Source organism: Rutidosis leptorrhynchoides, chromosome 5 (genome assembly GCF_046630445.1).
Source record: "Rutidosis leptorrhynchoides isolate AG116_Rl617_1_P2 chromosome 5, CSIRO_AGI_Rlap_v1, whole genome shotgun sequence".
NCBI classification, from domain to species: Eukaryota; Viridiplantae; Streptophyta; class Magnoliopsida; order Asterales; family Asteraceae; genus Rutidosis; species Rutidosis leptorrhynchoides.
In genome coordinates, this window is record NC_092337.1 from 437,128,886 (window position 1) to 437,156,320 (window position 27,435).

Genomic DNA, 27,435 nt, shown 5'->3' on the forward strand with positions numbered 1-27,435 from the left:
CGTTTCATCATCGACTTTACACTTACGAAGATAACACACGTTGAATGTATTATGAATACCGGCTAACTTTGGCGGAAGATCTAACACCACAGTCTGATCATTCAACACTTCACTAATCGAAAACGGACCAATAAATCTTGGTGCTAACTTACCATGTTTACCGAATCTGATAACCCCTTTCCACGGCGAAACTTTCAGATACACCCGTTCACCCACACTAAAGGTTACCGGACGTCTACGCGGATCAGCATACATTTTCTGTCTATCTCTAGCGGCTTTCAACTTTTCTCGCGCAATTTCAACTTTTTCGGCTGTCAATTGAACAATTTCTGGACCTTCAAATTGTTTCTCCCCGGCTTCTAACCAACAAGTCGGAGTTCTGCAATGACGACCGTACAACATTTCATAGGGCGGCATCCCTATACTCGAATGATATGAATTATTATACGCGAATTCGACCAATGGCAAATGCGTATCCCAAGAACCTCTGTATTCTAACACACAAGCCCTTGACATATCCTCTAAAGTCTGTATCGTTCTTTCACTCTGACCATCTGTCTGAGGATGATAAGCTGTACTTAAATTCACACGTGTACCTAGATTTTGTTGAAGACTATTTCAGAAATTCGACACAAATCTAGAATCCCTGTATGAAATAATCGATAACGGCACACCATGTCGACTAACTATCTCTTTCACGTACAAATCGGCTAACTCACTTAACAAAGTTGTCTCACGAGTAGCAAGAAAATGAGCACTTTTAGTTAGACGATCCACTATTACCCAAATCATATCATGTCTTTTCTGAGTTCGAGGTAATTTGGTCACAAAATCCATCGTTATATGTTCCCATTTCCACTCTGGAATCTGTAACTGACGTAACGAACCATAAGATTTCTGATGTTCTGCCTTCACTTGAGCACAAAAATGACACTTTTCGACATAACGGGCGATATCTGATTTCATTGTTGGCCACCAATACACTGTTTTCATGTCATGATACATTTTATTACTACCCGGATGTACTGTTAATCTGGATTTGTGAGCTTCTGTCAGGGTTAAATCCCTCAAATCTCTAAGCTTAGGCACCCAAACACGATTGTTTAAGGTTTTTAGTCCACGTGAGTCATCAATTAAGTCCGCTTTTTATTTGATCATTTGTTCAGATTTAATATGTTCGTCCTCCAAAGCACAGGCCTGAATGGATCTTAAGCTGTTAATCAAATCTGAAGTTATATTCAACCGAAGGAATTTCACATTTTCACTTGACTTTTTACGACTTAGCGCATCTGCAACCACATTAGCCTTACCCGGATGGTATTTAATTTCACAATCATAATCTTTGATCAACTCTTGTCATCGTCTCTGACGCATATTCAATTCTTTCTGTGAGAAGATATACTGCAAACTCTCGTGATCTGTACAAATAACACAATGGGTTCCATACAAATAGTGTCTCCACAGTTAAAAGTAAACACTACTGCAGCCATTTCAAGATCATGCACTGGATAATTCTTCTCATGAACTTTTAACTGTCGCGAGGCGTAGGCGATTACTTTATCTCTTTGCATTAATACACAACCCAACCCAGCATATGACGCATCACAGTATACCACGAAGTTGTCTGAACCTTCTGGTAAAGCTAACACTGGTGCCTGACACAGTAGCTGTTTCAAAATCTGAAAAGCCTTTTCCTGTTCATCAGTCCATCGAAAGGCTACATCTTTACGAGTCAACTTAGTCAGCGGACTCGCTATTTTAGAAAAATCTTTGATAAACCTGCGATAATAACTAGCCAATCCTAGAAAACTCTTAATCTCAGTCGGAGTCTTTGGAGAATTCCAATTCATTACCGCTTCTATCTTTATCGGATCAACCTTTATACCCTCGGCACAAATCACATGACCCAAAAACTGCACTTCACGTAACCAAAATTCACACTTTGAAAATTTTGCAAATAGTTGTTCACGTTTCAACAAGTTCAAAACCTGTCTCAGATGTTCAGCATGTTCACTTTCGGTCTTTGAATACACTAGTATATCATCTATAAACACAATCACAAACTTATCTAAGAACGGACGAAACACTCTATCATTAGATCCATGAAGATTGCTGGCGCATTCGTCAACCCAAACGGCATGACAAGAAATTCATAATGACCATACCTTGTTCTGAACGCTATTTTCGGTATATCTGATTCAGCAACACGAACCTGATGATATCCGGATCGTAAGTCTATCTTAGAAAAGAATGAAGCACCCTGTAACTGATCGAACAAATCGTCTATTCGAGGTAACGGATACTTATTCTTCATAGTTCTTTTGTTCAATTCACAATAATCAATACACATACGCATTGACCCATCTTTCTTTTTAATAAACAATACCGGAGCACCCCACGGTGAAGAACTCGGTCGGATAAACCCACGATTTAATAACTCTTAAATCTGTGACATCATTTCACGGATTTCAGACGGCGCTAATCGATATGGAGCTTTTGCAACTGGAGTTGTTCCAGGAACCAACTCAATCTTATATTCGACTTCCCTTACCGGCGGCAGACCTGGTAACTCATCTGGGAACACTTCGGGAAATTCTGATACTACTGGAATATCGGCCACTGTTCTCTTTTCTTTCTTCGCATCAATCACATATGCAAGAAACGAATCACAACCCATTGCCATCGACTTTTTCGCTTTCATCATGGTTATCAACGGAAAATTATACCCGCCCCGCTCCCCTCGGGCCACAACACGGGTTCCATCGGTCGAACGAAAGGTAATCATTTTCCTATCGCACTTAATATTAGCTCTAAGCGAGCTCAGCCAATCCATTCCTAATACTACATCAAAGCTAGGAATAGATAACACTAAACAAGTCATCGAGAAAGACTTCCCTTCAATCTCTATACAAACCCCAGACACATATGTTGTGACGGGTGTGGTCTTACCATCGGCTACTTCTACACTAACCGGCTTGGGTAACACAGTAGCTGGTAAATTCAACTTAGCACAGAAATCTAGGGATATAAAACACCTATTGGCACCATAATCAAACAATACGCGAGCAGGTATTGAGTTGATTAGAAACATACCGGTGATCACTTCGTCGGTTGCCACAGCATTCTCAACCGACATCTGAAAAGCTCTAGCCTCTGCTGTTGGAGGGTTCTTCCTCTTTTGCCCACTCGAGGCAGTTGACCCTACGGCTGATGCTAAACGCGCCCCTGACCCAGCCCCGGAACTACCACTCTTCGATGGACAACTAACTGCACGATGCCCTGATTTATGACAACTCCAACACACACTATTCGGATACAGACATGCTGAAGACTCATGCCCAACCACACCACACTTTAAGCATCTTCTTGTAGCCTCAGAACACTGACCACTGTGAGAAGATCGACATGTGTGACACCAATTCCCTTTACCTGATCCAGATCCAGAACTACTCTGACCACTTTTACCATTCTATTTAAACCCACTAGACTTCTTGGATTTAGATCCTGATTGACCAGATACTTGCCCACCTTGTTGTAGCACATTGCTAAACATTCTATTTCTAGCGGCCTGAACATCACTTTCCACCATCTTAGCCATCACAACAGCTTGAGAAAACGATGTAGCTGTTCTACTAAAAGTTCGGTAGTTCGGTACTCTGGCAAAATGATATTAACAAAATGCTGGATACGAGACGCTTCGTCTGGCACTCATTGTTGTACAAACCTCAGTTTATCCATATACTTCTCTACTACCTCATCGATCATCATTTGAGGTGTCATCTTTATTTCAAGAAACTCAGTCTTGATTCGGTTCATATCAAATGGATTACAATACTGTTCACACACCTTCCCATGAAACTGCTCCCATGTGATCATACTCACTTGCTCTTTTGGTATACGGGAAATCAAAGAATCCCACCAAATCATAGCCCTACCTTTCAACATTCGGCTAGCATATGTCACTTTCAGCTCGGGTTCACACTGGCACGCTTCAAATACCCTTTCAATTTCTCGCAACCAATTGAGAGTTACAGTCGGATCAGTACTTCCAGAGAACTCAGAGGGTTTGCAATCACGGAAGTTCTTATAAGTACACTTTTTGGGTGGTTGCATGTATGGTTGTTGAAACATTTGCATTTGGTACGGGTTCATCATCATGGGATTTTGGTAAGTAAAAGTGTTTTGCGGTGGCATATAGTATTGGTTAGGTATTTGATTCTGAAACTGGTTCACGTTGGGTATCGTTTGGGATTGCGCGGTTGGGAATCCAGGTGGTGTATCGTCATTTCCAGAATGCCTCGCTAATTCAAGCTCATTAATTTTATCTTCAGCCTCTTTTAGCTTGCTTTCTAACTGGAGGATGTAACTACTCTGATCATCATCAGACTCAACACCCTCTTCTGGTGCTCTGAACGTTCCGGGGTTGGATGGGCCAGTTGCATTTCTATCAGCCATACCTGTGCTACAAAACAGCTCACACAAAAGTTTAGTGGATAACAGTTAGTTCAATCACAACTAACACACGTATATCCTATTTTCACTTAGCTCCCACTCCCACAGACATGTTTGACTTGCCTCGGGGTTTGGGAACAAAGTACGTGCACGTATTTGTTGCCAAACCTCGCTCTGATACCAACTTGTAACACCGGCCATTTTTTTTTTTTTTAAAAACACACAGCGGAAGACTTTATTTACAAACACTATATATGTCACGTCATTACATTAATCCGTGTAATTACGTTTAAGTTTACACAACGGTGTTACGTTATTACAAAACATTATTTATACAAAAGTCCACATCAGAGTTGGGTTGTCAAATATGTCTTCTGCAACAGCACCCATCCCGACTAGCAGTACCTAAACCTACAAGGGGAGAATATGTGGGGGATTAGCGCACCGCTAAGTGAATGGAATCTATCTAACAGATATAGCTTAAGCCACACACAAGCTATATACGAACAACAATACATGCTAACCACCAACTAGCATACAATAAGACAATACGAGGATCGGCGGCTTGTACGAGCACACGACTCCCAGCTGATCGGGTCTGAGTCTACCGATAGTCCCTGCTACTCAATTCACAATATAGTTATCCAGATGCAGGGGGTGCATCGTTCACACTATACTCCACAATTAGTAGCCTATGGACCCAACCTCCCCTAGGCACGGTTGACCTCATATGGACTCTAACCTCTCCTAGGCACGGTCTCGAGTCCCCAGTCTCCCTAGGCCCGACTGGTGCCATTCACACAGTGTACACAAAATTCACATACAACATCAGGCAACGATATTATTATTCTAACATGGCAATTTCTACACTATGCATGGTAAAAGAGTCAACCACAGTAGCATGATATGCTACTTAAACTCTATCCGTAGATAGACCAACTCACCAATTACCAGCAACTGCTCAGTTATTATTTTTGAGCTTCCTCCTTGTCCTTATCTCCTGAGAACAGCAAAAACCAAGTTAGAATAGTGTTCCCATCAAGATTAGACACACTGACAGCGAATTATAGCAAATTAGTAAAAAAAAAATGTGTCCGCTAAAATTTTCATGCTTAACACTTGTGCACTTTCATAATTTACATCCTGAAAATCATAAAAACACGCGGACAGCATAACGGCTATAAATCAACACTTAGTAAAAATTTCACTGTCTAAGACCATCGGTCGATGGTCCCATCCATCGGCCGATCGTCAACACACCATCGGTCGATGGTCTCCCACAATCGGTCGATCGTCAAAATTACATCAGCTGGTCAGAATCTCACACCATCGGTCGATGGTCTTGTCCACCGGCCGATCGACCCTCACCATCGGTCGATGGTCAACGACCATCAGCCGAAGGTAGTTCATCAGCTGCAACAGTAGCAAAGTGACGGGTTTCAACCCAAAATCACCAAATCTCAACTTTGGACACGTTTTTGACCTCAAAACTGGTTACATCTTTTACACTAAACATTTAGAAACATAAACCCACAACTTTTATGCACAAACAACAACAAATTGAACCAATTTGGACATCAAAACCCACTTTCATAAAACTTGACTAAAACACCCATTTTGACACTGATTTGATCACGAAATCAGATAAACTTTACCTTGTTAGAATCACAACAACATAAGGAACGATTTGACACCAAAATCAAGCTTTAATTCGAGATTAAATGATTTAGGGTTGTTTGAAGGAGGTGAAGTTAGGTGAGAGTGAGTGAGAGGAAGGTTCAGGAGCAATTGAGAGGAAATTAGCTGGTCTCACACTTAATTTGGGGTTAAAACCTCATACCCCACAACACACGGGTATTTACCAGTTATCTGATATCTTTCGCACAAGATTAGGTAACCCAAACGAGGTCCAATTAAAATAAACAAACCTGTTCTGGGACCCTTGTCACAAACTAGTCACAACACAATTATATTAAAACACTAATAAAATAATTAAAATAAAAAGCACTTAAGACTAAGCACAAATCCTAAGGGCAAAATAGGCAACTTACAACTAGCCCGGGTTTCAGTCTGTTACACGACCCAACCCGACCCAAGTCTCAACCCAACCCGTTCGACCCATTTTACACTGGTTTAATTCTATAAAGAATCTGCTTATGGTTTATATCTGAATATATTACTCTGGTTGTTGACTGACCATGTGTTTTGTACTATTATTTCAGGATTTTTCTTATAAGCTTTCTTTTGTTAATTTTGTCGTGCATTTAAAAACAAGTCAAATGGTAAGTTAATTATTTTTTCTTATATTGATGTTTATTTATGTTGCTTACTTTTTCAACGTGTAACTATATAAAATAACTCTATACTCTTTTTTTGTGATTCCAACAGGTGAAATTTACAGTTGAAGAGCTTCGCCGAATTATGGACATGAAGCATAACATTCGTAATATGTCTGTGATTGGTCATGTTGGTCATGGTACAGAAGCAGCCTCATTCCTCTTTTTTTTATAGTGGTTGTTTGGTTTTTTGTGTTGATTAAAAGTTAATGAAGAATAAAATTGTTTTTTTTTTGAAATTTTCGTGTATTTATTTTTTATCTGACAGAATTCCTCTCCTTATGAATTTTGTGCCTCTTTTTCTAACTCTTTCTCTCTTCTGATACATTTAGGAAAGTCAACCTATTAAAGTTGTTGAAGATGTTCGTATGACTGATACCCATGCTGATGTAGCAGAACGTGGTATGACCATTAAGTTAACTTGTATCTCTCTTTACTATGAGATGACTAATGCATCTCTTAAAAGCTTCAAGGGAGATCGTGTGGGGAATGTTAGATTTAATTAGTTTATGCTATGTTTGATTTATTAATTATTGTTAACCATTAGCTATAGTTTAATTAAGTGTTTGTCTAATTAATTGTTTAGCTAGTATGAAAGTGGTAATTTAGAGTCGACACATATAGGATGACCACGTGTATGAATGTGGTAATATGGTGTATATGGGTTGGTAGAAAATGGTATTATTTTCCATTTAGTTAGGAGATCATGTGGTGTGCAGTTATGGGCTACGTTTAGTTTAGATATATAAGTAGTGGAGAAGATGTACACGTGTGTTAGTGAACTTAGTGTTGCTTTGTGTCCCCTTTATAATAATAATATTACTTATATATATATTTGTATTTTTATAAAATAAAACTAATATAGCGTTAAGCTTTGTTTAAAAGATTTTCCCTGTGGACCGAACCGGACTTACTAAAAACTACACTACTGTACGATTAGGTACACTGTCTATAAGTGTTGTAGCAAGGTTTAAGTATATCCATTCTATAAATAAATAAATATCTTGTGTAAAATTGTATCGTATTTAATAGTATTTCCTTGTAAAATATAAGCTATTTTATATACACATCGCAGAACATCAAGTATTTTTGGCGCCGCTGCCGGGGAACTCAATTTCTAGCTTAAAAGCCGGAAGCGCAATGCTAATATAAAAAAAAAGATTTTTATTTTTAGTTTGCTTTTGTAAAAATACGTTTTAAATATTCGAAAACATAAAAAGAAAACAAAAATATAAATATTTTTAAGAGTTTGTTAAATATTTAAGTTTTATAAAGTTTCTTTATTTTATAAAAAAATATAAGTTTTATTTAAATATTTTGTTTTTATTAAAACATAAAAAAAAAACCGAAAAAAAAAATGTATATATAAATCTAGTTTTAAGATTTTTATTTATAAAATTATAAAGTATTTTATTTCTATTTTAGTTTTTTAAGATAAGTTTTATTTAAATTATATAAATATATTAATTAAATTAAAAAAAAATTACGTCGAAAACTGAAACGAAACAGCCTGTCATCTGAAATTTCGATCTCCGCGACTCGCGGAGTTGGTTGCAGGTGGAGCCGCAACTCGCGGAGTTCTCCCTGACGCGCCTGACAGAACCCTAATCAGCATTTATTACGGAGTAATTATTATTATTAATTTTTAATTAAACCCTAATTAGTTTTGTTAATTTATTATTAAGTTTAGTTTATTTATTTAATTTGTATATTTAGTTTAATTAAATTGTAAAATTAATAGTTTTAATAAATAAATAATATAAAAATAATATTTTTATAAAAATTGTACTTTTTACAACTTTTAGTGTATTTTTATATTTTGTCCCTTTTTAATTGTTTTAGCGTAATATTTATATTTTTCGCTCATATTTAGTTTTAAACATAAGTTTTTGCCATAGTATTTTTACTTCTAGATTTTTAAGCTTTGCCGTAAAATCCCTTAAGTGCTTTTTCTTTAGACTAAGATTTAAGTGCTTTAGAATTTTGCGACGCCTTTTTAAGTTTTAGTTTCTTTTTAAGTTATTTCCATTTGGGATATAGTTTTACTTGTAAGCTTTAATATTTTTAGACGCCTTTTACCTATGTATCAATTATCATTCCTATTAGTAATCTCAATTTGCGATTATAATTTTAAGTTAGTGATAGTAATAAGGTTGGGTTAGTCACGTATTTTTAAGTTTTATAAGTCACTCTTTTTCTTTCTTATTTTTCGACGCCTTTTATTTTTCGACCTTTTTCGACGCGCTCTTTTTCTTTCTTATTTCTCGCTATTCTAGTTTTTAGGACATAGATTTTTATTCTACTTCTTATCTAAATTTCTTAAAATTACGAAAATTTATTTTAAGTGGTTAAATTGATAGACATCAAAATTTTCTGGTTCGTAGTAATAGTTGGATTTGTACGTGGACCGGGTTATTGGAGCCAAACAGTCCTCAATTATATTGAGACCAAACGAATCCTGCCCCTCTGCTGCATCTTTTGGCTATTCGAAACGTGGGCAAAATCAGAAAAGTCTATTGATTGGATAACTTATATAATTTTTCTTTTCTTTTTAAAAAAAACTAATAGGATATTCAGTGAATGCACCGAGCAAGACGTTCACCACCTTTTGTACGTTCACCACCTGTAACTAGATCAAGACATCTAGCAAATATTACCGCCGTTGATTTTCTTTTAGAATCGTCATCCAGTCGACCAAGTACTCCAATTCAAATTTCTGATAATCCATTTTTTGAACCCGACCTCACAATTGAGAATCCGGATAATATTCAGGGACAATTCATAGATCCTGAACCATTAAATTTTTCTCCGGAACCACCAATCATTCAAACAGAGATTGTTGAGGAACGAACCATTAAATCAGAATCCTCTAGTGATTCGGATTCAACAAATTCAATCATGAAAAATCTGGAACCTTTAAGTATGGAAGACCGAATGAGAGCTAAACGCACTGGCCAAGGTCACGCAATTACTCATCCAGACATTAATGCGCCAGATTATGAAATCAAAGGACAAATTCTACATATGGTGACTAATCAATGCCAATTTAGTGGTGCGCCGAAGGAAGATCCAAACAAACATCGTCGTACCTTTAATAGGATCTGCACACTATTTAAAATAAGAGAAGTTGAGGATGAACAGATATATCTCATGTTATTTCCCTGGACTTTAAAGGGAGAAGCCAAAGATTGGTTGGAATCGTTACCTGAAGGGGCGATTGATACATGGGACGTTTTAGTTGAAAAATTTCTTAAACAATTCTTTCCGGCATCTAAAGCCGTAAGACTTCAAGGAGAAATTGTTACGTTCACACAGAAGCCGAATGAAACTCTATATGAGGCGTGGACTAGATTTGGAAAGTTGTTGAGAGGATGTCCGCAACATGGTTTAGACACCTGTCAAATAGTACAAATATTCTACCAAGAATGCGACATCACTACAAGGAAAGACATCGATATAGCAGCTGGTGGTTCTATTATGAAGAAAATCGAAACTGATGCTTATAAAATTATTGATAACACTGATTCCCACTCACATGAGTGGCACCAAGAAAAAGATATCGTTAGATCATCTAAAGCAGCTAGAGCCGATTCTAGCCATGACTTAGATTCCATTTCCGCAAAGATAGATGCTGTCGAGAGACGAATGGAAAAGATGACTAAGGATATTCACTCAATACGAATTAGTTGTGAGCAGTGTGGAGGACCACATTTGACAAAAGATTGTCTCAGTATTGAATTAACAATGGAACAAAGAGAGAATATTTCATACATAAACCAAAGGCCTGGAAATAATTATCAGAATAATTATCAACCGCTAAGACCGATTTACAATCAAAACCAGAATTATAACCGAAATATTCCATACAACAACCAACAAGGTCCTAGAAATCAACAAGTATCCAATAATACTTACAATCAGCAAAGACCTAATTTTCAAAACAAACCACCACAAACCGTTGATAAAAAGCCGAATTTAGAAGATATGATGACAAAGCTAGTTGAAACTCAAACGCAGTTTTTTACATCTCAAAAATAGACGAATGAACAAAATGCTCAAGCATTTAGAAATCAACAAGCTTCTATTCAAAACTTGGAACAAGAAGTAAGTAACCTAGCAAGGTTAATAGGTGAAAGAAAACCGGAAAGTCTACCTAGTGATATAAATGCTAACCCCCGGAATGAAACAGCTAAAGCCATTACTTCAAGAAGTGGTACAACACTTAAACCACCTGAAATACCTGTAACTTCTGATGAAACTATTCCTACTCCACAAGAACCACAACCTGAACAAGATAAGGAAAAAGAACCGGTAGTTGAAAAGGTTAATGAAGATAACACAGTTAAGGCTAAACCTTATGTTAAACCATACCAACCACCACTTCCTTACCCGAGTAAAAAGAAAAAAGAGAAACTTGAAGCTAGCAATCCAAATTCTTGGATATGTTTAAACAGGTAAATGTAAATCTTCCTTTCATTGATGTGATTTCAGGAATGCCTAGATATGCTAAATTTCTGAAAGATCTAATCTCAAATAGAAAGAAAATGGAAGAACTCTCGACTGTTACTATGAATGCTAATTGTTCAGCAGTGCTGTTGAATAAGATACCAGAAAAATTATCTGATCCAGGAAGTTTCACAATTCCATGTTTTCTGGGTAGTCTTAGTTCAATAGAAGCATTGGCAGACTTAGGTGCTAGTATAAATTTAATGCCATATTCACTATACACTAAATTAGACCTTGGATAATTGAAACCAACAAGAATAAGTATACAACTAGCCGATAGATCAATAAAATATCCTAGAGGGATAATGGAGAACATGCTAGTTAAAGTTGGTACTTTAGTATTTCCAGTAGATTTTGTTGTTCTGGACATGGAAGAAGATTCTCAAGTTCCTCTCATATTAGGAAGACCATTTTTAAACACGGCTAAAACAATGATAGACGTGTTTGGTAAGAAACTGACCCTAAGTATAGAGGACGAGAGTGTTACCTTTTCAGTTAATAGAGCAATGCAACAACCGCAATCTGCAGATGATACATGTTATTATATTCAAACTATAGATTCACATGCAGAATTGTTAGAAGAATTTCCAGAATTACAAGGAACAGGAGAATGTTCTTTAGGAGAAGGAACTGAACCAATTGATGAATTTGAAATGTTAGCTACACTTATAGCTAATGGATATGAACCAATAACAGAAGAAATTCAAATGCTAAAAGAAGAAGACAGATATCGATATAAATCATCGATAGAAGAACTACCGAAATTAGAGTTAAAGCCACTTCCAAACCATTTGGAATACGCTTATTTACATGGTGAATCTGAATTACCTGTAATAATATCGTCTTCTCTTACTGAAAATGAAAAATCTCAACTCATTTCTGTGTTGAAAGCTCATAAACCAGCCATTGCATGGAAGATTCATGATATTAAAGGAATAAGTCCTTCGTATTGCACACATAAAATCCTTATGGAAGAAGGTCATAATACGTATGTGCAACGCCAATGAAGACTAAATCCTAATATGCAAGATGTTGTTAAAAAAGAAATTATTAAACTGCTAGATGCAGGTCTAATTTATCCAATTTCTGATAGTCCATGGGTAAGCCCAGTTCAATGCGTGTCTAAGAAGGGTGGCATGACTGTTATCACAAATGAGAAAAATGAGCTTATTCCTACTAGGACTGTAACAGGATGGCGTGTATGTATTGATTATAGAAAATTAAATGACGCCACCAGAAAAGATCACTTTCCCTTACCTTTCATTGATCAAATGTTGGAAAGGCTAGCCGAAAACAGTTACTATTGTTTTCTAGATGGTTTTTCCGGATATTTTCAAATTCCAATAGCACCCGAAGATCAAGAGAAAACCACATTCACGTGCCCTTATGGTACTTTTGCTTACAAACGCGTGCCATTTGGACTTTGTAACGCCCCTGCAACCTTTCAAAGGTGTATGATGGCGATTTTTCACGACATGATAGAAGAATGCATGGAAGCTTTCATGGATGACTTTTCAGTCTTCGGTGATACATTTGAATCATGTCTAGTTAATCTGGAACGAATGCTTATTAGATGCCAACAATCAAATCTAGTACTTAATTGGGAGAAATGCCATTTCATGGTTAAAGAAGGCATCGTTCTTGGACATAAAATTTCAAAAGAAGGAATTGAAGTGGATAGAGCTAAAGTAGATGTAATTGCTAAACTTCCACATCCCACCAATGTTAGAGGAGTTAGGAGTTTTCTAGGGCATGCCGGTTTTTACCGACGTTTTATAAAAGATTTTTCTAAAATTGCCACTCCTATGAATAAACTCCTAGAAAAGGATGCTCCATTCATCTTTTCAGATGAATGTATCAAATCTTTTAATATTCTTAAAGAGAAACTTACTAATGCGCCGATCGTGATAACACCAAATTGGAATCTACCGTTTGAACTAATGTGCGATGCAAGTGATTTTGCAATGGGAGCCGTTTTAGGACAAAGGATTGAAAAAAGATTTCAACCTATATATTATGCTAGTAAGACGTTACAAGGAGCACAAACGAATTACACGACTACTGAAAAAGAACTCCTTGCTATTGTCTTTGCTTTTGACAAATTTCGTTCATATCTCGTTCTAGCAAAAACGGTGGTGTATACCGACCATTCTGCTCTTAGATACCTATTTTCGAAACAAAATGCTAAACCAAGATTAATCCGTTGGATCTTACTCTTACAAGAGTTTGATATTGAAATCCGAGATAAAAGAGGAGCAGAAAATCTCGCCGCTGATCATCTTTCTCGTCTTGAAAATCCCGAAATAGAAGTTCTAAATGAATCGGCCATACAAGACAACTTTCCTGATGAATATCTATTGAAGATAGATTATAATGAAATTCCATGGTTTGCAGACTATGCAAACTACTTAGTATGTAGATTCCTTGAAAAAGGATTGTCATACCAAAAACGAAAGAAATTCTTCAGTGATATAAAACACTATTTCTGGGAAGATCCACATCTGTTTAAAAGTTGTCCAGATGAAATAATACGCTGATGTGTATTCGGAGATGAAGCTAGTAAAATTTTAAACCATTGTCACACAGGACCAACAGGAGGGTATTATGGGCCTCAACTAACAGCAAGAAAAGTTTATGATGCTGGATTCTATTGGCCTACAATTTACAAAGACGCACACCTTCTTTGCAAATCCTGTGATGCTTGTCAAAGGGCCGGAAAAATAAGTCAACGTGATGAAATACCACAAAATGTCATTCAAGTATGTGAAGTATTTGACATTTGGGGTATTGACTTTATGGGTCCATTTCCAAAATCTCATAATAATCTCTATATTCTCGTAGCCATTGATTATGTATCTAAATGGGCGGAAGCACAAGCTCTCCCAACTAACGATGCACGAGTTGTAGTCAACTTTTTAAAACGTCTTTTTGCAAGGTTTGGAACACCGAAAGCTTTAATAAGTGATCGGAGTACTCATTTCTGTAATAATCAACTTGAGAAAGTTCTCAAAAGATATGGAGTAACTCATAAAATCTACACCGCATATTATCCACAAACAAGTGGACAAGTTGAAAATACCAACCGAGCTTTAAAACGTATTCTAGAAAAAATCGTAGGATCAAATCCGAAGGAATGGTCCATTAAATTGGAGGATGCACTCTGGGCTTTTAGAACAGCCTACAAAACTCCAATTGGAACCACACCTTTTAGACTCGTTTATGGAAAAGCATGTCATCTTCCAGTAGAAATTGAACACAAAGCATTTTGGGCTTTGAAGACATGTAATCTTGATTTACATGAAGCTGGACGTCTACGGTTAAGTCAATTAAACGAATTAGAAGAATTAAGACATGAAACATACGAAAATTCGTTAATCTATAAAGAAAGAACAAAGAAATGGCATGATAAAAGAATCAGAAGTTCAAAAGAATTCAAAGAAGGAGACATAGTTCTTCTTTTCAATTCACGATTCAAGCTATTTCCTGGAAAATTGAAATCAAGATGGTCTGGACCATTCATAGTCAAAAGAGTTTTTCCATACGGAACGATAGAATTAATAAATTCAAATGGGATTGAATTTAAGGTTAATGGTCACAGAGTTAAACATTACATAGATAGTCCAATGGAAATCGACAATGAAGTTAATCACAATTTCGATACCACAGCTAACTAAGTGTGGGGAGAATCAAGTCTTTAAAGGATAATATGTATTTCTGTTAGAGTTAGATTGTCTGTTTTCGTGTAGTTCTCGAAAATGGAACCCGAATGGTCTTTCCCTAGCAGACCCTAAAGAACTAGTCTTCTCCCCCCATTCTGAATTTTTATTTTTTTAGGAAATGAAGACTTCCTGTGAACTAAACCATGGTCTAATGCTACACGCTTTGATCACTAAACGTAATAATGACACACTTCCGAGTGAAATAGTATCAGTAATCAGATAAAGATTTGACGGAGTAAGAAAAGAATCCAGATGCGAAGATAATAAGTTACAATTTGGTAAAGGAAAATCAAAATCCGCAGCGAAAAGAAGAGCACGACACCTTGAAAGATGTCACAAATGCGAAAAATGGTCACATGGAGGTAAATGTTCAAATAATCAAACCTATTCAAACACCAAATTTGTTACTTTATGTAGAGACAGACCGTTCATATGTTTAGAAGAAAAAACACTGAATGCTCGAGGTTACGCTTATGTAGCTATGGAAAACCAATTAAACCGACTATCTTATGAATGGGATATATCATATAACTAAGAAATATATTTCACAGGTAAGTCTGTACAGTTTTTATTTTTATTTTTATTTTTAACCTTTTGATAATAAACGCTAATTTGTTCGCTATAAAGTATTAAATTGGTATTGAATAAAATTAGGTTTGGCAACCGAAATTATTGATATCATTCAAAAATTTATTACATCACTGCGAAATTTAACGTTTATTCTTAAGGTATAAATATCTTTAATCAATCAACCCAAAATATTTCAAAAATTCGTCATGAGTAAAATTAGGTCATGGAACCGAAATTACTTTACCGAAAAGAGGGGGCGCATATTTTTGATAATATTTTATTGATTAAAGTGGGATAAAAGCCAAAAAGATTTTTAATTTTATTTTTACCATGTTTTTAAAATTAATATATAAATCTTAAATTAATATTGTGAACTTTGTAAGATCAATATATTTAAGTTTGTCAGTATTTGAAAAAATTTAATATTTTTAATATAAGTTTGTATGTATAACACAAAATTAAATATAAGTTTAGTGTGAATTTATAATATGAATTTTTAATTAAGTTTGGCGTGAATTTAAAATTTTATGCATTTTAAATTTAAGTTTGGTGTGAATTTAAAAACAAAAATTTACTTTATTTCGCTAAGTTAAAAATATGATTTTTAAAATTCGTCGTAAGTTGATGACTAGGTCTTTGAACCGAAATTGCTTTACCCGAGGGAGGGACGAGAACTTTTATTATCATTATTTTTAATCTTATTGACTTAAAGTATGCCAAAAACATTTAAAAAATCCAAAAATCTTAGCTTTTAAAACAATCGCTACAAAAAGACAAATTTTAAAATTTTGTCGAGGGACGGACTAGGACATCGATCCGAAACGACCTCGTCCTAAAACAAAGGAAAATAAAATTTTAAATTTATTTTATATTTGTTTTATAAGTTAAGGCTTATTAAAAAAAAATATGTTCGCGACTCGCGAAATTTGAAGAACACAAACACCGCAAGTCGCGGAGCTTGCAAAATCCAGAAAAAATAAAAAGCTGAACGAACAGATCAGTCCACAAAACCCAACTCAAAAATACTGCGAAAAACACACACAAACACATCACAAAATTGAATTTTTTCACCGAAAATCATCACATTTTTTACTAAAATCATGTTGAGAAGGATGCTATCAAGGAATTACTCAAGAAAAATGGTAAATTTCTACACCTAAACACCATTTAATCCGAAAATTAGTGTTCTTGAGCAATTTTATACCCAATTCGATTTTGATGCTTTTTAGTGTAATTATGCTTAAATTGCTTGTGTATTATGCTTGTATAACCTAGATTGATGCTATTTAACATGATTAGAAGCCTTAAACTTCAAATTTTGAGTAATCTAGGGTTTGTGTTCTTGAGCAATTTGGGGCTTTTTGATATAAACAGGTTATGGCTGATTTTTGTCATGAATTGTTGCTAAATTAAGTAGTGTAACATATTTAGGTAGTTAAATGATCCAAACTTTGAGCCTAAACATGATTTTGAGAATTAAAGTGGACTTTTTCAAGTCTAAAATTCATGAACTTGATTTTTAAGAGATAATGCCATTTGAAACTTGTTTAATTGCCAGTAATGATTATTTTGACATGTTATTTGAGTTGAATGCTTATGAACTTGGCGAACATTTTCGTATATGCTTATTTGAAAAAGTGTAGATTTGATAAATATATGAAAATGATTTCTTGGCGGAAACACGGGTATGTCACTAAAATAATCCTTCCATAAGTTTTCTCCGGCTTCTTCACGATTTCTTGGAATATAAATTCGTGATCTTGGAACACGCTCGGATTCGACTTCGTCATCCTCATCTTCTAAATGTTGAATTAGTGCAATAATACGCTCATCTTCCGAATCAAAATCGTAATTAAGTAAATACGATGCCATGAAAGAAAAATAATTGATAGATATGAAAGAAAATTGTATGAGATAATTCATAGAAATGAAAGAAAAATAAAGGGAAATGGTGTGTTAAAAGTGTAGAATGTATGAGTTTATATAGATAAAAATATATAGAATTTAAAAAAAATAAAAAAAACACAAAAATAGCCGTTTGCCTACGGCTTTATTTTTCAGCCAATCCACATCCGACACGTATCCCTGACGCTTCCTCTCTCTTCCGTGAAAAACTTAATTAACGCCCCATTCGCGTCACCGGTAACGCCCCACTAGGGGCGTCAAGGGGCGTCACCCAATGCCAGCAGGTCTGACGGGACCCCTCTTGAAACGACCCGTTATAATTCATCTGGACGAATACATTACATTTGGTTACATCACGAGCTACTTGACCTATATATGATACATTTTAAAAACATTGCATTCATTTTTAAAAGACAAACTTTCATTATATCGAAAGTTGACGGCATGCATACCATTTCATAATATATCCAACTATAATTTACTTAATAATAATCTTGATGAACTCGACGACTCGAATGCAACGTCTTTTGAAATATGTCATGAATGACTCCAAGTAATATCTCTAATATGAGCAAATGCACAGCGGAAGATTTCTTTCATACCTGAGAATAAACATGCTTTAAAGTGTTAACCAAAAGGTTGGTGAGTTTATAGGTTTATCATAAACAATAAAATTCATAATTTTGATAGACCACAAGATTTAAATGCTGCATGGTACAAATGGGCCCGAATCCTATACCCACCTGTAATGTACATGCGATATCTTTTAAATACAGTACACCTTTCTCGTGTACGAAACCATTTTTCATAAATCTTAGTAACCGTACACATATCTCGTGCACAAAATATAATACACATAACCTGTGTATAAAAATCATTCTCTCGATACATAACATTCACATCAATTGGTGGCAATTATCATGTCCAAATAATTCAATGGTGGCAATTATCATGTCCACATAATTCAATGGTGGCAATTATCATGTCCACATAATTCAATGGTGGCAATTATCTTGTCCACATAATTCAATGGTGGCAATTATCATGTCCACATAATTCAATAATAATCCGCAGAACTTCTGTCTACATAATAATTCATTCGAGGAATGTTTTGCTTGTGTCTATCTCGTCAAACATTTATAAAAGCATTTCATGTATTCGCAGTTCAAAATATATTTCAAAAGCATTTAATAAAGCAGTTGTAAAAACAGCGCATGTATTTTCAGTCCCAATAATGTAAAGAGTAAAAGGGAATCAAAGGAACTCACAATACGATATTTTGAAGTAAAAATATGCATACGACTGAACAGAACAATGCAGGGTTGGCCTCGGATTCACGAACCTCAAAAAGAAAAAGGCTTAAAATAATACCCAGGTCCAGGCTCGAACCCGCAACCACTCGCTCACCCGCAAACACCCTTAACCATCAAACCATTTCAGTTTTTCTGTTTTAATACCCACATATAAATATGTAACCCGATTATGTCTGTTTTCTTGATCATCATCTTAACCATTTCTCGGAATTAGATTGATACAAGGCCACAACCATTAAGCCCAATAACTAAAGCAATGTCACGGCCCAATTCCTAAAATGATTTCATGGCCCAAATTCGAAATTCTGTAAACCGATTATACTATCAATCATAAGTCGCTGTATTAAAATGTAGTATCTTTAATCATTATCCTAATCTCTTACACCAATTAATTATTCCCCATTATGAACTCATGAAAACCAAAGGTGGCCAACAACACTTAGTGGATTGTTCTTTAATCCCTTTTATCACTAAATTATCATTTATCGTTGTTGTTTTATGCATCCTTGAATCCAATCATTACGCCTAGATCATCATCATCATACTTATATTCTTCCCGATATAAAATCCAAACAGAAGCCACTTTGATAAATATCATTTTCGTAAATAAAGTGCATGTGGGGTTCGGTTCCTTGTTTGCTTCAATGGTTCGGTTTTTAAACAAAAAAAAAAATTGCAACGTATCCACTCAATTTCCTTAGATTCTCAGGCCACTTGCTAAGTGTTTATCATTTTTTTAAAAGCAAAAGAAAAAGGAGTATACCAACTACCACTTTATTTCTTCTTGTCCCTTCGTGTAGTTTATAATAATGGTATTGGTGAATCACATCGAGAAGCAGGAAATACACTTAGTAGCAACAGTGATTCGGCGTAATAACATCATAATTGCAGCAGTATTTTCGTGGTTTGCTGCCAAAACAGTCTAAAGGTGATGGTTATCGTGATGATAGAGAGGAGAAAAAAAGTGATGGGGTGGTGTTGTGGGTTGTGAGGATGGTAGTGTTTTTGGTGAAAATGATTTAAAAGAGTGGTGGTCCGATGGAGGAATATGGGTGATCATTATGGTGAACCAAGAAGAAAAGAAAAAAAAATATAGAAAAGATGGTGGTTGACATTTGGTTCGAAAATAGAAACCTTACATATCAGTAGCAGTAGGGTGTTGGAGGTTGTGTTGTTTAAAAGGTGGTTGTCGATTGCTTGCAAAACCGAAAGAAAAGAAAAAGGTGGTTGAAAAGGGTGGTTCCCGATTAATATGGCTATAGTTATGATGGTTATTCATGGTGGTGGTGGTACATGATGGTGAAATGTGATGCTCGAGTTTATGGTTAGCCGATGGTTCATCAAAACAAAATTAAAGAAGGTGGTTCATCAAATGAATATGTTAACAACAGGTGAATGATCAATTGATTTATAGAATTGAAAGAGTCGACAGGAAGAATCGAGCTAGAAGGATCAACAAGAAAAATAAAGTAGATAGTGAAGTGTAACAGATTCGTACGATATATACAGCACAAGATTCGATTACAGTTTTTTTCGTAGCTTTAATTGGATCGACAGAAGAATCAATCGGGTACATTAATACATCTTTTTCATATAGCAAATTATTGTTTTCATAGATACAAAGTTTTTAACTTTACTTCTAATCTTGCGAATTGTTGTCTGTAGTAAAGATTGTGGTCGACAATTATATTCGGGCAGGAGTAAAAAATAAGGAGAATAGGAATAGATAGGGACTTGAAACAGATTCGTACGCTTTACTGATATTGATGGCTAACAAAATTCGATTGAAATTGTTTTGTAGTGTTTAATTGAAGTCGTCCAAGAATCTTGAGCAGTGGAAGGAAGGACAGTCGACATGTATCAAACGCAGACAGGATTCTTTAAACAAGAAGAAGAAAACAAGAAACATAAATCAGATTATGACAGGTAACAAATTCGTACATTTTTCTGTTACTGATTTATATTCAAATTTGTTTTATATCTGATTTGAGATCGACATGTTTATTCTTATCGGACAAGAAGGACAGGTAATTAAGAGAAATTGATGTTGATGCAAAATCTCTCAGGAAGGAGAAGACATAAGTAAAAGAAAAGATATTGAAAAACAGATAGCGATTGCAAACTGAATTTGTTTTGTTCTTAAGATTGAATCTTTGATTTGTACGAATTTGAGACAGGAAGAACAAATTAAACACAGTATGATTGTATCGTGAATCTGATTTTGATTCTGTGTTTGTATAATTCTGTATTTAATTAATCTAAATACAATAATACTGATTCATATAGTGTATTTGTATATATCAGTATATATATATATATATATATATATATATATATATATATATATATATATATATATATATATATATATATATATATATATATATATATATATATATATATATATATATCTGTTTTTATATATCTGTATATACATATATCTGTATTTATATTTCATTACTATAAAAATTTGTATTAACAAATAATTAGGTATATTAATAATAATAATATTATTAATATCCAAGTAATACTAATAATAATAAGAATAATGACTAAAACTAAAGTAATAGAAATAATAATTTTAGAATAAAAATGATAATGATAATTTTTAGTAATAATAATGATATAACAAATTACATGTGTTAACTTTCATATGTTTTATATTGAAAATAATAAAATAGCTAATACCGATCTTTATATTAATAATGAAAGTAATAATAATATTAGTATAATAATTATAATTATATTTTAATTTGTAATTACATTTAATATATTAATATTACAATCTATTAATTATGTAATTATATCATTATATGATAACATTATTTAAATATTTGATACTTATACATTTTATATATATGACATTTATATATATTACCATTACCAATATAACTAATAGACAAAATTTGTCTTATTTGTTATGAATAGTATTATTCAATTTTTCACTTTTCACAAGCCTAACCCCATAACTTCCATTAAAATACAAATCAAACTCCCACTGTATCTCTATATTCTACGTAGTAACTTATTATTTATCACATCATTAACACCAATAATACTGAATAAAAAATTTGTCTTATTTGTTATGAATAGTACTATTCAATTTTTCACTTTTCACAAATCTAACCCCCTAACTTCCATTAAAATACAAATCGAACCCCCACTTTATACCTATATTCTAACTTATTATTTATCCCATCACTAACACCAAAAATACTGAATAATAACACCTACCACGCTTTACCGACTTGTACACTGCGCTCAAACAGTAGGACCCATATAGGCCACAACTGCGCTACATTTTTTTTTTGTCTCCAACGATAAAAGAAACAACTTTTTTAAAAGGAACAACCCTTCAATGCTACAAAAAGATGTCGAAAAACATTCTTTTTTACAAAATAGATCAACTAACTTTAACGCTAAAAGAAGTAAATTTCACAAAAGGAACAACTCTTCAATGTTAGATGTCGAAAAAAAAAATTCTTTTTTACAAAATAGTAAGATTTTTTTTTTAACTCGCATTCAAAACGGAGCCCCCGGCGCGAAGCTAGGGCTCCACAACTAGTATATACATATTTATTTACAGGTACAAGTTCGTGAATCGTCGGGAATGGTCGAAGATCAATTGAATATATGAAACAGTTCAAAATTTTTTAGACTCAACATTACAGACTTTGCTTATCGTGTCGAAATCATATAAAGATTAAGTTTAAATTTGGTCAGAAATTTTCGAGTCTTCGCATCTGTGACGCCGCGTTAAAATTGTTCTAACCAAACCCTAAAACGCGATTTTCATTCTCTCCCTCACTCACCACCAATATCTGCCACCACTTCATTAGTCCGCCGCTGCAGATCTCTGTAGCTAATCGCCACGCATCTCCGCCGGTTTCCGCCACTAACAACGACCACTCATTCAGTCACACTCTCTTCTCTCCTTCTCCGGCCAAATTGTAGTGGCCGGTCACTTTTTCCACCGCTTTCTTCTCAGATCTGGTGGGTTTTTTTAGATATAGTGTTTTTTTCAGATCTGGTCTCTGATTATGATTTCCGGCAGCGGCTTTAGTTGTTGGTTGATGATGGTTTTTGACATTTTTGGTGGTCGATGATGGTTACCGGATGCGCAAATGGTTAAAAAAAGATTTAGGTTATGTTTCTTGTCCTGTTTTAGTTGAATCCTTTATGTCCTTTTAAATAAAGTTTTAATTGTTGGTGAATTAAGAAGTTGAACAGCTAGAAGAAAAAGTATAGCTTGTGTGGGGTTTTTGGCTTCGCACTTGCAGATCCATGCGTTATACAATTTATATTTTTAATTTTTGTTTATCATTATCTCAATAGGATTTTATTTCGCTTGTTTTTTCTGCTCAAATGTAATCACTCCGCACTTCATTACTTAGATAGCTAAAGCTAATAGCTATTGTAGATGGATATATAGGCTTATGGTTTTATACAAACATAAGTTTGTGTGTATAACACATTTAGCTAACTGACGGCCAACCATGCGACTGCCGCTCGTTTTTTTATTTTTGGCCAACCAACAAAATGCTAATCTTCTTTTTTTTTTCCGGCCAATCACTTTGCAAAAAGCCACCATGTTTAGAAAAATATCTATCTTCTTAATGTTTAAGTATGAGTTTTTGTTTTTCAACCATCAAACGGCCCTATTTTTTAGATATGAGTGTACTTTTGATCATTGTTTTTTGTTTTTTTTCAGATCTGTATTATACTTTGTGTTTTTATCACTGATTTATTTATGTTTTGTACTACTTTTGAGTTTATATGACGTGGTGAGATATCTTCGAACGAACAATGACAGTGAAAACAAATAACGATTATAAACAATCTGAAAGACCTTCCTTTACACGTGGTAATGTTAGCCGAATCACAACGGTGGGAATGTTATGATTCGTTCCTCTCTGAGCGGATCTCCTTCGCGACATCTCGTTGATGGTTCGATGAGTTATTGTTACTCGCTTTTTGTTTAGCATTGTTCCTTCTCTCGACGATCCGACATCGTTCACAGGTTAGTTTCCTTCAAGTGGGCCGGGGCATGCGACGAAAGTCTTCAGCTTTTTGCGTTTTGGTTTGTCTTTGTGGTGAGTTTCTTTGTTACGACGTTTCGGGCTTGCAGGTGTTTAACAACTACTCAAGCACAAACAAACTTTCATAAAATCATAATTTGTCACCACAAGATACCGTCATAATAGGTCGTTGTATGAAGCACAAAAGCACTAGAATACGAATATAAAATGAAGAAAGAAACTGCTGAAATTCCTTTTTACAATTAAAACGTTTGAGAATTCCATAACCTATTTAATTAATATATTTTCACCACAATACTGATACATCAAAACATATAACCTAATTTTTCTAGATTTCGGATGTTACATCTGGATCTAAGAAGCATCTTAGATGCAAATTTCCTAAAAATTCCATTCGTGGAGAAAACACTCGTGACCCTGTTTTCTCTAACTTCAAGACACATTTTTGTAAATAATTTCCGTATCTTCAATCTTTCCAGGAACCGTTTAGCGTCAAACGCCAACGTCCATCCTGACGATTCTCCCACTCAGGGCCATTTTCAACAGCCAGGGAAATGCACAGTACAACGGGGAGATGACTAAATCGTCGAACCCTTTGGCTATGAATCCTTTATTCCATTCGGGCCTATCCGACTCTGCAAGCATTATAACTAAAATGAAAAACAATTTTTCACGATGCTTATAGTTAAGATGAAAAGCAAAAGCAACCACAATTATAAGCATTGTGAAAAAGCGTTTTTCACCTTAGTTGTAATGCTTGTAGAGTCCGATAGGTCCGAATGGAATGAATCATTTATGACGGTTCAGCGATTTAGTCAGCTCTTCGTTGTACTCTGCATTTCCCTGGCGGTTGGAAATGACCCACCAGTGGGGGGAATCGTCGGGATGGGCGGCGGCGTTTGACGCTAAACCGTTCACGGAAAGATTGAAAGATATGAAAAATTGTTTACCAAAATGTATCTTGAGGTTAGACAGAATAATGATATGAGTGTTTTCCTTACTGATGAAAATTTTAGGGAATTTACATGTAAGATGCTTCTGAGATCTAGATGTAACGTCTCTAGATCTTGGGAAGATTAAGTTATATGTTTTGATGTATTAGTACTATGTTGAGAATGTATTAGTTAAATATGTAATGGAATTCTCAAACGTGTTAAATTGAAAAAAAAAAAAAAAGAAAAAGAATTTGATTAGTTTCTTTCTCCATTTTATAGTCGGACACATTTGCCTCCCAAAAGGTTTGCTGTAAAGCTTGTAGATTCTGACACACCAAGTGGATTATCAGATGATGCAGAGATTTAAATATTCTTTGCTACACTTTTTGATGACTATGGTAACTTGGTATGAACCTTATTTTTCGTTATTGAGTCTTGGAGATAGTTTCATCCATTGTACTAATAACTCTTGTTTATAAACTTGCAAGTGTTTGCAGTTTGTATTTGACCAATTGCTGTATTGTACGTTTGGAATTGCGGATGACGCCATTGTTCAATGTATCCTTGAGCAGTGTTTGCAGCAATGTATTCTCGTTGGCTACTAGATCATATAATCATAAACTTGAAGCTTGAGAGCCTCTAGTTGAACTAGTCGATGCGGTCTTAAGGTCATTTTTTATTTTCTTCCCTTATCTGTGTTTTCTTACTTTATTCATGCGTGAATGTGATGTACAGGTATCAATATGATGTGAACTCTCCAAGTGCTGCATCTGAGTTACGATTGACATCTACTAGGGATCTTAACCTTAATATAATAGTGTCCAATGCTAATATGCTTATCCAAGCTTATGCAAGCTGGAATAATCTTAGCCAAGTTCACGAACCTTCTAGTGTTAGCGTACGTACATCTGATTCCCTTGCTACTTATTTGTTTTTCCACCTTACGTGATGTATTATCTCTAAATTTGTGTGTGATCCTTTCATTTATTTATTTCCATTTTACAGGAGGCAATCTCTCCATCTGGCGGAGCACCTATCATTGATGTTCATCATAGGAAAAATTATTTTGTAATACCTCAAAATAAACTTGGGCAGGATATTTATGTTAGAGCTACTGAAATCAGGGGCCTTCCACATGTAATCGAGATGTTATCTGGAGAGAAAAAGCCTTTGAAAGTACGTGTTTCAAAGAACATGTTAGAATCTCACTTGAAAGGAGATCTCTTCAAGAAACACCGATCAATGGTGACAGTCATTATTTCAGAAGCACAGGTGTGTGTTCATAGTTGGGTACTTGGATTTAATAAATTTTTTAACTTAAAGTACGCGTGTCTTTCATTAGGCAGCCTGACATGAACTGTAATGTGCCCTAATAAGTTGTTTTCCTTTCTACTTCAGATTGTCCTGCAAATGTCGTCCACTTTCAAAATAATGTTTCAAATTTCCCATTCTACCTTAAATGACATATTTTATGAAAGTGCATTCCTCCACTTTTATGTTTCTATCTTAAATGACATTTGTGTATATTTGTGGAAAATCATGTTGGGTTTGTGAGTCTTCCCTTAAAAAAAGGAAAAAAGAAAGAAAAAAAATGGTTATCAATAACTTGAATTCTCTAAGTTGGCTGAACTTAAATTAGAATTTTGGAGTTTTTGAACAAATGAAGGAAGGTTATGTTTATGTTTCTTGAAAAATTATGTTTGTAGATTTGTTATGTATACACAATTTTTTTAATATTATTATATAAATGTATAAAAACTCTGATCCGATTACACCTCGAGTTGGCGCTTACTCCCTCAAAAGTCTCGACCGAGTACAACCCGAAGTAGCGATTTTTGCACCTTATATGAGTGTAATAATTAAGTTCTGTTGACCTTACTCTCTGTTCAAAATTTTAACAATCCCACCTAGGCAACTAGGGCTATGACCAAAGGCCGATTGTAGTCAATTAAAAAGTTCTTATCTACATTTGAATCAATCATTGAAGTGAGTGAGGACCGTTGATCCACGTTTGTTTGGAAACTATATTGACTGGTTATTATTAGCTGCTTAATTATTTATTTTGTTCATGTGAATAGAATTTATATCAAATTCTATTTTAACACAAGTTCCATGTAAGGTACTTACTAAAGCAAACCGATATTGTGAACAAGTATTGTGAATCGTTCATGTAAGGTACACATATCACATTTTCTTGCATTGCTATTTTTCTCAGGTTGTAGAAGACAGTATGATATGCAGCATCTGGCGACCAACATTATGTTTCTCTATTCCAACATTATGATGACATGGTTCCATAAATTTATTTTCACTCTGTTTGTATCACAACTTTTTAAGTGAAACAAAAATGTGAAGTTTATGTAGGTTATGATTTGTGTTTTTAATGGTTTGATTGGGTTATGTTGTCTCTAACAGGTCAAAAGTCATGCATACAACCTCCTATTTCATTTTTAAATTAAAAAACAAAGTTTGAAATGAGTCAATGATATAGGTTTTGTGATAATATGTAACACACTAGTTATCTACGAGAAAATAAAATTATCAAGTGTTTTGAATCATACCTAATCCGCCAACAGACTGAGTGATTGATTCAGTCGGTATTATGTATCCAATAAACAAATAAATTTTTTATCTGGTGGTCATATTGATTGATTCAAGTG

General features: G+C 34.7%; 1 protein-coding gene across 4 annotated transcripts; it reads left to right on the forward strand.

Moving 5' to 3' along the window:
* Positions 1-22,575: 22,575 nt before the first annotated feature.
* LOC139846641 (uncharacterized) lies at positions 22,576-27,175 on the forward strand. 4 transcript variants are annotated; one of them, XR_011759121.1, is made up of 6 exons: positions 22,576-23,821; positions 23,930-25,181; positions 25,273-25,348; positions 25,511-25,673; positions 25,781-26,047; positions 26,991-27,175. XR_011759121.1 is itself a non-coding variant. In XM_071836129.1 (5 exons), exons 3-5 carry the CDS (start codon positions 25,608-25,610, stop codon positions 27,057-27,059), a joined length of 402 nt encoding a protein of 133 aa, XP_071692230.1. In that variant the 5' UTR covers positions 22,590-25,181; positions 25,273-25,348; positions 25,511-25,607; the 3' UTR covers positions 27,060-27,175. The 4 variants fall into 4 exon arrangements, 1 of the variants encoding a protein (XP_071692230.1); XR_011759119.1 differs by having other exon boundaries at positions 22,589-23,894; positions 25,055-25,181; XR_011759120.1 differs by having other exon boundaries at positions 22,589-23,821; positions 25,055-25,181.
* Positions 27,176-27,435: the final 260 nt, after the last annotated feature.

What these genes read in the sequence shown, in the direction of transcription:
- LOC139846641 (XM_071836129.1), top strand. Translation starts at nt 25,608, where the DNA reads ATGCTTATCCAAGCTTATGCAAGCTGGAATAATCTTAGCCAAGTTCAC. An exon ending in ACGAACCTTCTAGTGTTAGC is followed by an intron (nt 25,674 to 25,780) that starts GTACGTACATCT and finishes TCCATTTTACAG; the next exon opens with GAGGCAATCTCTCCATCTGG. An exon ending in TCATTATTTCAGAAGCACAG is followed by an intron (nt 26,048 to 26,990) that starts GTGTGTGTTCAT and finishes TATTTTTCTCAG; the next exon opens with GTTGTAGAAGACAGTATGAT.